The 12,893-nt window shown below is 37.0% G+C and overlaps 2 protein-coding genes across 3 annotated transcripts; both read right to left on the bottom strand.

Annotated features, from left to right (window-relative positions):
- Positions 1 to 1,376: 1,376 nt before the first annotated feature.
- On the bottom strand, positions 1,377 to 4,868 carry LOC129258346 (interleukin-1 receptor-associated kinase 1-binding protein 1-like). 2 transcript variants are annotated; one of them, XR_010293392.1, is made up of 4 exons: positions 4,461 to 4,868; positions 3,725 to 3,921; positions 1,762 to 3,188; positions 1,377 to 1,720 (listed from the first exon to the last, which is right to left on the bottom strand). XR_010293392.1 is itself a non-coding variant. In XM_054896629.2 (3 exons), exons 1-3 carry the CDS (start codon positions 4,743 to 4,745, stop codon positions 2,912 to 2,914), a joined length of 759 nt encoding a protein of 252 aa, XP_054752604.2. In that variant the 5' UTR covers positions 4,746 to 4,868; the 3' UTR covers positions 1,377 to 2,911. The 2 variants fall into 2 exon arrangements, 1 of the variants encoding a protein (XP_054752604.2); XM_054896629.2 differs by having other exon boundaries at positions 1,377 to 3,188.
- Positions 4,869 to 7,846: 2,978 nt separating this feature from the next.
- Positions 7,847 to 12,592, bottom strand: LOC135153891 (protein jagunal homolog 1-like). Its single transcript, XM_064098564.1, has 2 exons — positions 12,414 to 12,592; positions 7,847 to 10,034 (listed from the first exon to the last, which is right to left on the bottom strand). Exons 1-2 carry the CDS (start codon positions 12,500 to 12,502, stop codon positions 9,593 to 9,595), a joined length of 531 nt encoding a protein of 176 aa, XP_063954634.1. The 5' UTR covers positions 12,503 to 12,592; the 3' UTR covers positions 7,847 to 9,592.
- Positions 12,593 to 12,893: the final 301 nt, after the last annotated feature.

The following is a 12,893-nucleotide window of genomic DNA, read 5'->3' on the forward strand; positions in this document are numbered from 1 at the left end:
ATGAAACACCCACCTGTCCAAGACCATGTCAAATTAACATTATTTCATCCTACATGCAGCAGTTACAACAAGACTTGTCCCTAATTCATTTCCTCAATGTTTTTGTGTGTGCTTTACTAAAAGGGGATTTCTGATTCATGACCTTCGTTTGATAGGCAAAAGCAAATTTATTCTGATTACAGATATTCCAATTATCAATGGATTTAACTATGTTTTAGAGTATTTTTCCGCAAATTCTGAAAATATTCTTAGAGCATTCCAAACATGTGACCATTCCTGGTATGGGGGGGTGGATCGAAAATGAGAGTATGAGTGAAAGGGGTATGATGGAAAGCAAGAATGGACGAATGATGAAGACAATGCAATGGAAATGACTACGCCAAAGGAATACTTTTTAACAAAACATTCAATCTAATTTTCATTTTTATATTCAGACCATAACTTGAAGAAATTTATCCTTATGTCATATTGCTCTTAAATAAATGCAGAAAATTATTATTTTAAAAGGGCAAATATAAAAAATGAATACAATAACGCTATTAAACAGAACATTGTTTCATTTAAAATGAGCTGTGCCTCAGACGCTGTGAGCAGAGCTGCCAACCTTGTGCACCCCCCTAAAAAAAAGGATTTTCAAACATTTAAAAAAAAAAAATTTGTCAACACATATTTTTTCAATTAACATTCTATTTTTGTTCAAATCACATATTTCTAGCGAGGAGTATGGTACCCATTTATGTGTCGGGTCCAGGGACAAAATTCTCAGGACATTTCTCTCGTAATAAACAGGGCTCCACACTAACCCTTTGTTCTACTGGTCCAACCTGTTCATTGTCGGACCAGCAGATACCCAGCTTTTCCATTTTTGACTGGTCCGAACCTAAAATTGTACTGGTTCCCCGAAATAAAAAAACAAAAAAAAAAGACTTGAGTTTATTTTGCTGTCTTTTCTTGCCCACCCCCCCCCCCTGAAAAAAAAAAACAGTACACTAATAATTCATGAGAGCCATTCCTCAATTTTGGAGATCCATTTTTGGAGATGCCAGAGCCATTTTTATAATTTACAAAAGAGGAGAAAATATCATTAGCATCAGTTTGATATATTTTTTTACTAGAAATGTCGAACAATTAAATGTGGCTATTTCTGAAAAGTTGCTGGCCCGACAGCAATTTTTACTGGTCTGAGACCGTCGCCTGTGTCACGCGCTGCGTAATAAGATATGAAACTGAACTTGTACATTACAATAAAATAAACTGAACTGAATATGCATGACTGAATAAGTCTATCTGGAAGGCAACAGATTCAGATTTCAATTTTTCAAAGTTTTCGTAAACTAACTGAAGAGAATGGAAACTGATCAATCATTGAAGAAATGTATCCTTTACAGCCTTTTATTCATTATCGTAGCTTACAAGAGATTGTTTCATGACAAAGAAAACACTAGGCTTTGACATTAGTGCAAGTTTCACCTCAGCCATGCCTTGCCAAAATTTTGAGGGGGGAAATAATGGAATTTGTACCTGTTGTCTTCTATAGAGTACCAAAGTGTGATGTCATAAATTTTCAATTTTTGCATGTCAGCGTTTTTTCTACCATATTTTGGTAGAGCATGATGAAAAACCATCACAACCCAAATTTGAAGGGAATCGTACCATGGTGCCCCAAGATATGACCTCATGAATACATAATTAACCCCATTGAAGTCAATGTATTATTGACCTGGTTCCAAATGTTAGGAACCAGGTCAATAATATATTGACTTCCATGGGGCTAATTATGTATTTATGAGGTCATATCTAAGGTCCCCATGAACTGATTCCCACCAAGTGTTTTTCATTATGCTCTAACATAATATAGTATAAAAAATGCCAAAATGCGAAGAAAAAAAAGTTTTTTTTGTGACGTCATCACTTCGGTACTCTATCATTATCAATTAGTTTGAGTCGTACATGATGTCAAAAGTACATATAACAAAGAAGTTACTCTTTTCAAGTTCTGGTTATTAATATATTTTTTTTTGGTAATCAATTATCTATTCATTTCAACTTTAAACCTCCATATTTGGATTATCTTATAGGGCATTGTAAAGGAGAAAGTGAAATCATTTGATTGGTAGAATATATACTTGTCACAGGATTTTGCAAACAACTCATTTTATGAAACACGATCTGCATGAATTAATCAATGTATATCAAACAATCAATCAGCTTATACTGAAAATATTCTCCCTTTTTTTTTGGGGGGGGGGGGGCTCTAATAAATGATGCTGGGCACATATGTGTCTACAGATTTTCCTAACCATTCCCTGAAAAAATTTGGAAACACAAAGATATGTAAGTATTGTGTAAATTTATACAATACTTACATATCTTTGTGTTTCCAAAATTTTCATTCTCAATTTTACCCCATTAAAAAAATATACCCCCTTTTGGAATATCCTCAAGGAATTCTTGGTCTGATTAAGACACAACCCTAGATATTCCATAATAGTCAAACCATTTTTATTCTCAATGTGTTAACTTAGAATTTTACTCCATAAACTTATTTTTACATCCTATAAGGGCTGCACTATGTAATTATACAGCACCTCCCCCCAAGAAATAAGCAATAAAAACTAGTCCGTTCTCTTGATACATGTGTTATAAACACTTTATCAACTCTTGTTTGCACTGCTGGTTATCTCAGTAAATATATGCACTGAATGTGCGTCTTGTCTCCTTTATTTCAAAATGAGCTAGGTTAACAGCTCATTCAAAGACGAAATGGTTAATTTATGGAATGTGTTTTGAAATAGCAACATCATGTGACAAGACACCAGGCAATCCTCCAATTGCTGTTGCTGTATAAACCCAAAGAGTTTTTTTTTTAATTGTCCATCATCCACTCAGGGTAGTTGTCCCTTAGCCTCTGTCACGTCTTACTGGCTTTCATCTTTTCTCTTGGAATAAGTTCAAAACTGGCCAGGATCTTGACCGATGCATTCAAAGTCCCAGAGGTCAATCGTTGTTGAAAGGTAATCGGTCCTTCTTGACCGTTACTCGTGTCCTGAGCCTCAGCAGGTCCCTCCCACTCATGACATTGCTCCTCCTTTATCATAATGGGATGACCCAATGATTGACGGAGTAACCGTGTTACCTCGATGGCTTTCTGCCTCGCATTCTTCACAGCATTTACACAGGCCTGTCTCCTATTTAACATAAGAATAAAAGAGCAAATACAAAAAGAACAAAATGTAAGTGTCTGTTAGTGTCCTATAGTATCAAGATCATTACAGGTGTCTCTGCCCAAAACCAATCTCTTTGGTCTGAAAAATTGCTTCCACTTCAAACATTATTAGATTAATCCACTCAGAGAAGGATGATTTAAATGCAAACTCACCCCTAGTATATTTGCAAATACGTGTATAGATCTACATGATAAACAAGAAATGTGGCAAATCATCTATTTCAATGAACATTGGAAAACTTCAATTAGGGTGTGACCTTCCTGCTTGAATAACATAGATATCTGCAAACAATAAATGCTCATAATATATGATGTGATGCAAGAAATGGAGTATAATCAGTATACTATACTTCGATTTGGGGAGATGTAAAAGTAAGGGAATGGAGAGAAAGTTATTTAATTGCGGAATATAGTAAAACACAAAAAGGGATAATGGTAATAAAGGGCATCTTTAACAGCTGAATCAGTATTCTTGGAATTTGAAACAAATATGCTTACCTGACATTATCCACACTGTGGGGTGCATGGAAGAAGCACGGAAGGGAGACGGTGACAGAGTCATCTAGTTTCTCAACAAGAAAGTTACACACCTCCTGGCATTTGAGAAGATCAACAAAGACAATCACAACTTCTGCTTCTACGTGAAAGAGACCATCAATTCTTCTGATGGATCTTGTTGTATTCACATCTCCTTCCTGTAAAAATAAAGATATAAAAAAATAAATGGATAGGCCCTATAACTAATTATCCTTTTTTCTTCCCGTCTCACGATTACTTGTGATAAGATAAGATCTATTACTAAATACATTACGATCCGATTTAATCTGACATTTAATCCTCTTGGATTAAAGTATGGATCTCAGTAAACTGGTGAAAAAAGAAAACAATCTAAACTCTAAAACACTTTTTTAAACTCTGTCTCTGGATCTATGACCTAAAAAATAAATGTTTATTCTTCTCTTCCCCTTTATTTTACTTCCATATTATATATGTTCCCTCTTCTCCCTTGTCCTATTGATCCATACCATTTTTTTTCTTCTTCTTCTTTTCCCTCATTATCCCCATGTCCCCCCACCCACTCACCTTTTTTATTTCATCACCTATTTTTTTTTTTTTTTTTTACCTTTGCCTGCGCCTGGTTGAAAAAATCTACTGTAAAATAAAAAGTCTCAATTTTGGAGAGATAAGAGATAACAAGAGCAAATCACACAAACCAATTATGTTTATTGTGTACCTTCACGTTGTGAGTATGCAGAGTTTGAATGACATAATCGAGTCGTCTGGAAACACTGTTCTTGGACTCCGCAACAGTTTCTTTCTGGCTTCTCACCACCACACTCACACGGGAACGGTTCGGCGTGGCGAAGGCTTCACCGACCGCACTCACTTGGATTTCACGGCATTTTGGTAGATCTCTGTCGCCGGTTTTCACCTCGGTTTCCTCCAAATTTCTCCCTTTGTCCGGGGGAGACAAGAATGAAGCATATACATGGGAAGACTTAAAAGCCATTGTACACATTCGAGTACATGATAACTTTCCCGAATAAAAGGCCAAGGTCAGTTTAGGTAAAATAAAAGTGAAGAGACACTTCTTGGTCGACGGTCTTGGTTGTTGTGTTTACAAAATATCGCGCGCGCGCGCTCAAAAAAAATCTTACAACCTCACCCCCGGAAAACATAATTGCCCATGGGTTGGTCGATTTTATGTGAAATGAATTGAATTTTCAGAAAATTTGATGGGTCTCCACTATGCCCGCCACTATGATCTAAGCCAACATGAATATAGTTCAATAGTTAGCTACCCCCCGGGGCTACCCCCCCCCCTATATAGGACAAGCCCATCCCAATATAAAAAAGAGGTATAATTACATGCAGATAACAAGATATCGAGCAAAATCAAACCATCAGTGGACCTACTAGCAAACAAACCAAACGCTGACAAAGTTCCCTGGGCAAATTTCATCAAAAAGAAATTACATGTATTTGGCGTGCATGTATTTTGACATTCCGCTTAAAGGGGTAGGCAAACTAATTCACCGAGGAAAATGCTGAAAATTTCATTAAAATATTAGTTGATAAATTTGGTCAAAAAATCATCATGAATATTCATTAGGCGAACTGATGATGTCATGTCCCCACTATCCTTTTTCTTACTTACATAAAATCCCCAGGGATAAAACCATAATTATTTCATTTTTTACAAACTCTCCCTTATAGTTGCAGGAATGAATGCATTAATTAGTTGTCCATCAAATTTTTATAAATCTTTGAGGATAAAATTTGAATAATAATAATTTCATATAATAAAACATAAAAGAACGAGTGTTGGGGATATGGCATCATCAAATTGCTCATTGAATGTTCAGACATGTACGCCGAAATAATGCAAATAATGAAATGTTACAACTGTGTTATTCCTATTTCCCGATTCTGATTAAATTTCCAGTGTTTCAAGGTTTGTCTGAATTTTCTTAATCTGTTTAAATCATATTATCTTCAGCCTGGAGCTTTCCCGTTTAATTTGACCAAAAATGCACATCCTGCTTCAGTTACAAAAAAAGGAATGATGACGTCACCATTCATTATTCATGTTGTATTTTATTTTATGAAATATGCCGGGGGATTATAATATTCATTTTTTCTCCCAATTATGGGAAACTATAGGGAAACAAAGTTTGATTCCTGTCTAAACTTGGGTAATTGCCATTGTAAGATTTTATAATTTGACGAAGATATGGCTATGAGAATATCACCCCGTTTCTTTTTTTTTTCTTTCTTTCTCTCTTTCTTTTCTTCTTTCCTTCATCCCTTTCTTTTTTTTTCTCCCTTCTTTTCTTTCTTCCTTCTTTCTCTATTTCTTTCGTTCTCTTTTCTTCTTTCTTTCATCCTTCGGCTCCCTTTCATATTCTCCCTTCTTTTCTTTTTTCCCTCTTTCTCTATTTCTTTGGCTTTCTTTCTCTTTTCTTCTTTCCTTCATCTTTCCTCCCTTTCTTATTCTCCCTTCTTTTCTTTCTTCCCTCTTTCTCTATTTCTTTGGCTTTCTTTTCTTCTTTCCTTCATCCTTCCTCCCTTTCTTATTCTCCCTTCTTTTCTTTCTTCCCTCTTTCTCTATTTCTTTGGCTTTCTTTTACTTCTTTCCTTCATCCCTTTCTTTTTTTCCCTTCTTTTCTTTCTTCCCTCTTTCTCTATTTCTTTGGCTTTCTTTTCTTCTTTCCTTCATCCTTCCTCCCTTTCTTTTTCTCCCTTCTTTTCTTTCTTCCCTCTTTCTCTATTTCTTTGGCTTTCTTTTCTTCTTTCCTTCATCCTTCCTCCCTTTCTTATTCTCCCTTCTTTTCTTTCTTCCCTCTTTTTCTATTTCTTTGGCTTTCTTTTCTTCTTTCCTTCATCCTTCCTCCCTTTCTTATTCTCCCTTCTTTTCTTTCTTCCCTCTTTCTCTATTTCTTTGGCTTTCTTTTCTTCATCCTTCCTCCCTTTCTTTTCTCCCTTTTCTTTCTTCCCTCTTTCTCTATTTCTTCGGCTTTGTTTCTCTCACACTCTCCCTCTGTTTCTTTTTTTCTTCCCATGTCTCAGAATCATCATTTCAGCAGTTGCTTCCTTTAGTTTAGGGGAAATAAGAACAGTTTTGTTTGCCTGGCCTTTAATCAACTATCCAACTTGATTTTGGATTGATGCATTCTGTGTCCTAGCTTTTGGGAGAGGCATTTTTTTTTTCTTGGCAAAAAATTCTGACGAAACGTCCCTCGTTCATTTTGGCTCCACCCTGCATAATCTCACCTTGTTAAGCCCCCTTTGTGCCTTACCCTCTCTACTCCCCCCCCCCCCCCCCCCCCCGTCCATAATAGCGCGTTTTCGCCCAGCGTCGTACGACGTAGGACGTAAGGGTCGTGTGCAAAAATCGCCAACTTCCATGGAAACAGAGGCCCGAGCGTTCTTGAGCTCAAATCACGGACGGTTCTTCCGCAAATTAGCGGGCGTCCGCATTAGAACGTAGGATTTGTCAACAGCCGTCAACAGCCAATCAGATCGCTTGTAGAGCGAGCAAGCTGAGCCGATGTAAACACATTCGCCCATCGCGTGCATGCGGGCGCGGGATTTTCCCTAGTAGTGGTGACGTCATGCAGTCTACGTACTTCCGGTCGATCCGGCCGCGTTCAGCGATTTGCGAAACTGCTTACAAGCGAGAGTTGAGCGCGACGGACGCACGAACCAAGAGATCGTTCTACGTCGTAGATAGCGTCGTACGACGCTGGGCGAAAACGCGCTACTATCACCAAGGCTCTTACAATCCCGGACTTGGATACAATGTCAATTTAGGGCAAACGCGGACACACGCACACATGCCCCCCCCCCCCCCCCCCCAAGCTCAATCTGGTGTAATGGGTGACTTGAGTAGACTCAGATTTATGGCCCAATTTTCAGATTTTCTATTTGATTTTAAAAAAGTTCATCTAACCATATAGACTCAGTGGTGTTAGACCAAGTGTATATGAGATGAAGTGGCTATTACATAACTAGAAATTAGACAAAATGATAAATAGGCTACATAGCAATTAAATCAAATAGATAGTAGACAAATTGGTTGTAAACGAACTAGAACAAATTAAAGGTCGACAAAGTGGGTGTAGACCAAATGGCAATTTCCTAATGCTCAAGGCAAGATAATACAGATGAAGATATCATACAAAATCAACCATTCATACAGGTACAATTCCACTTAAGAAATTTAATTTGGAATGTTTCCTTTATCAGTGAATATAATTGTACACATAAGAGGCCATTTCATTTAAATATTTTAATTTCCCCCAAATAATCAAAGATAATTTTCCAATTTTCATTACCATTCTAATCAGTCTTTGAATGCCTCAAAGAAATCCAAGCCTTCTCTCATTCTATTACTGGCAGCTTCACCATCAATATTTTTGTGACAGAACCTCTGAGGGTGATATATTTTATTGTGAAAAGTAAGACACAGTGCAACAAATAATATAACATAAGTAGGAGACTAAAAGTTTCAGTCTCTGTACAATTGATTGTTCTACTGATTGAACTACATTAACTACAAATGTGCCTGGGGTCAATAGTAAAATGTCAGAAACTGTTAAATACATCCCAAGAAAAGATATTTACGCTAGTCTACTAGTTTACTTGGCATCAAGAAAAGAAACTCGGAGGATTCTGCGTGGTGCACTTCACAACTTCACAAAGGATATATCTAAAAAAATTCAAGGACATCCAATTTGCCTCTGTTCCTTGCATAGTATTAAAAATATAATACTACACCACCTCATTTCAACCAAACACACATCTACATTTATGTTGTATGCAACTTTGCGCAAGTCAAGGGGGTGGTGCAAGACAATATTTGCAATCAACTGCAAATTTAAGTTCCTAATTTACAGTTGATATATAAATTCTAACTTAAGAAAATCTATTTTGTTTATTCTTGTTGCAAGAAGCAGACAAGCAATCAATTGCAAATTTGCAATTAATTACCAGGCTTAGGCCTAACCAGAATTATGATAGATTTTGGAACCCAAAATTTGCAAATTGCAACACCTAAGTCAGACCAATGATAGACCAATCTCTTGGAAGCACAGAAATCTGTTTGACATACAGAAAAAAATTTGACAAGGGAGAAATAAGACTTTGAAGAGGTACATGTATATGACACATCTTTTGCATAATCTGGACTTTAAAAAGAATTACATCAACTAAGGCGAGTATTCAAATTATTGAAGGTTGATTAATGCTAGTTTACATGTAAGTGCAATGTTTGAACAGATGTTCATGTATTTGTCGAATTTGGGGACAGACAGTTATTTATCCACTTTCACAGGACTTTAATTTTTACATTTCTGACATTGGTATCTGTATATATAAAGTATAGAGATCTTATTTTTATTATACAATGTAGCACTGATCATGGAAACCTTAACACTATTGTGAATTATGACTCTCTCAGCATATAAAATGGCAACAGGGGTACCATAAATTTCTTGGAAAACAAAGCTTTTTAAGGGTCAAACCATTGTAAATGCGCATTTATTCTACAGCTCTGTCACTCTGTTATTTGGTGTAACCTTATATGAATATTTTTCTCTACAGTACATTTCTTGAAGTGTAAATTTCTGTATTTTTGTTGAGTTGTTACATCGTTATTTGTATGTAAGATGAGTAGTGTCCAATATTTTCAAAACGAAAGTGCACTTTTCCAAAGCATATTTCCTTCAACTGGTCCAGACTCCAAATGTGCTTGCCTAAAAATAAACTTTAACAGGAATGTCAGGAAGACAAAGTTATCCCCAAAGCTGATTTGACAAAGTATTCAATCAGAATAGATCAAAATCAAAAACAGAAAAATATAGTTCATCTCATTTTTCGAACATTCCACGCTGCTTTCAGTCTGATTGAGTAAAAATATGTTGCAAAATAGTTGATGACATTCAGGGCAAGAACGACCACCCAGATATAATGAAGAGGGACGTCTGCGATCCGTCTCGTCTCTCCCGACGTGATGTATCGTTGATGAGCTGAATACTGGAAGGTCATTCCAAAGAAAACACCTCCAAATCCAAAGATGGCGAGACCGAGATTGTGTAAGCTCAGCATCTCTCGTTTATTTTTAGCAAGGGCGTTCAGACCGATGAGAGATACCACTCCGCTCAGCATCCACGTGTATTGCCATGGTAACGGGTAATGGTCGGACGGAATGATCTTGAAGTGCGCTCCCGCAAACATCAATAGTTGGATGAGCACTACGAAGATGTTGATGAAGAGACACGTACGGAACTTGGACTTCAGTTGCACACTGAAAATAAAGATATGAGAATAATTAACTTGATTTAAAATCATTGAAATCGTACAGTGATACAATGCACGGGCTGCTGTCGCCATATACAGAAGTGAGAGATTGAGTTACTTAAAGGACAAGTCCACCCCAACAAAAAGTTGATTTGAATAAAAAGAGAAAAATCCTACAAGCATAACACTGAAAATTTCATCAAAATCGGATGTAAAATAAGAAAGATATGACATTTTAAAGTTTCGCTTATTCTTCACATAATAGTTATATGCACATCCTGGTCGGTATGCAAATGAGGGAACTGATGACATCACTCACTCACTTTTTATTTTGTATTTTATTATAAGAAATATGAAATATTCTCATTTTCTCCTCATTGTCCTGTTTTATTTCTCACTGAACATGTGGAATTACCATTGTAACATTATATGGTTCAGTCGAGTTGGTCCTTATTGTCAAATCTGTAAAGACTGAAATATTGTATAATTCAAACAATAACAAAAGAAATAGTGAGGGACATCATCGATTCTCTCATTTGCATGTGACTACCGGTAAGTCTAAATAGTGCATATAACTATTTTGTGAAAAATAAGCGAAACTTTAAAATGTTTTAACTTTCTTATTTTACATCCGATTTTGATAAATTTTTCAGCATTATGCTTATCTGATTTTTCTTTATGGATCCAAATCAACATTTTTCTGAGGTGGACTCGACCTTTAATGGTGCATTCATGCATGCATATCTTGGGCCACCAATCTGATTTACAATGTCATGGTATAACCTTTTCCTCATCAGCTTGGAAAAATTGTTCACATATTTTCTCTTAATCTGGTGGATAAATGCTTGATAAGATATTTAGGCAGTCAGTTTCTCTAATGTACAAGTCAACAGAGAGCGGTGTTGGCTCAGTCGGTAACGCGTCTGCCCGTCGAACCAAAGATCGTGGGTTTGAGTCCACCCCGGGCGGATGACTGAAGCCAGTGCCTTGTGTGTAAACGTCTCTCCCATGTTTCATAGATGCAGGCTATGTTACAATGGAAAACACTCCGTCCCTCGGATAGGACGTTAAATGGAGGCCCCGTGTAGAGGAGAGTCACCACCTTTGCACGTTAAGAACCCACTGCACTATTCGTATAAGAGTAGGGGGAAACCCCGGTGTAGTGGTCCACCTGCATTCCCCCCAATCAGTTATATCGGGAGGAGAGACCTGCGGGTCATAGTGATTCAGTTCGCTTTCGCCTCCCAGGCACAGGTGACGCCAAACAAAATAATAATAAAAAATAATAATAATAATAATAACAGTTATGAATTTCCTCTTAATTTAAGCCTCTTGAGCCAAAACTAAATTGAATTCTTTAAAGTTTTGTGGGCTATTTATGTTTGTTTTTTTACTTTCCATTAGTTCTAATAAATAAGTGAACCTCAAAAACGAAATGCTCAAAATTGCAGTTTTTGTCTTCTATTAAAGCAAATTCAGTCATTTCTAGATAAAAAAAAGAAATGAAAAAAACACGTTAGATCTCTAACGTTAGACTCTAACTTAGATCAAGATCAATACTCTGTGCGCAGACCAAAAGCTTCAGTCTCATTATGTTGGTTGTTCCGCTGAACTCGGTTGGCTCCACTAACCAAATATACAGAGACCAAAGTTCTAGCTCAATCTGTACAGGGACTCAATGGCCATAATTTTGTTTATGTATTATGTTTAGATAAAACAGGGAAGTGAAGTTGCTCGACAGACGAAGTAAGTCACTGTTTTTACCCCTTTTAAGTTTATTTGAACCCGTTTTGGTGCATTTCAGGCCAAAACGGAATAATAATCTTTATTTTGACACCTGTAGACTTATATATTTTCATGAAATAAAGACAAAATTTGATGAGCCCCGCTGTTTTTTTTTGCATTGTTAATGGTGGCTGCACGATAGCAAGCCATCTGTGTATGAGGAGAAATATTTTTAAAAATGTTTAAAAACTCCTCGAAACAGACAGCTGCTGTCTGAGACTGTGGTGGTGCGTGCACATTACAAACTACAAGCAAGAAAGATTTTAACTATTTATGAATATTGGACAAGATGATTAAAAATAAAATTTGATAAGACATGTCTTATCTTATGAATACTACATTCCCATTTATTAAGCTTTCCAGCCCCAAGAAGTAAACTCAGCGGACAGACACGAGTATGGAGCCCTCTTGCCCCGGGAACCTCGACACGACGTCTTTAGTACGTGTTCGGGCTGCCGCAGTAAGGAGCCCTCTTGTCCAGGGGTCCCAATGCCACCGCGCAAGGCTCGATCGATCGACTACCGGTACGGTACCGTACGCACTCAAGCATCAGCAGTAATTTACGGAGTTGAGCTAATTAATGTTAAAATAACATATATACCTTATTTTATACTGGGAAGCAACTTGTTCTCGATGTTGGAAATCACTGCCATCTGTTCCTGCTGCTCGTGGACCCCCTTTGGATGACATGATGTGAAATAAAAGAGCAATATTTTAGGGAAATACGGTAGCAGTATTTTTTCAGAGGATAGCACACGTTACAGATGGCGGTCGACTAACGTTGAGGGCGTGGGTCAATATGAGAGGAAGATCGAGGAAGAGGAAGAAGAAGCAGAGAAGAAGGAGATCGAAGCTAGGGGAGAATGAGGAGAAGAAGGAGGAGAAGATCCCAAATTAAAGACTGTTATATCCACGTTCGTAGCAAACAATATGTAAACGCATTTTTAAAACCATTTTTACACCATTAATACAGAGGAGCATGCCAACCCCTACCCCCTGCCTAACTATATAGTCGCTCATTTTTTTCTGAATTACAATGGGAACCTTAACTTGGACATGTTTTGTTGGGGAAAGTTAATGT

The sequence above is a fragment of the Lytechinus pictus genome, chromosome 4 (genome assembly GCF_037042905.1).
Source record: "Lytechinus pictus isolate F3 Inbred chromosome 4, Lp3.0, whole genome shotgun sequence".
Classification (NCBI taxonomy): domain Eukaryota; kingdom Metazoa; phylum Echinodermata; class Echinoidea; order Temnopleuroida; family Toxopneustidae; genus Lytechinus; species Lytechinus pictus.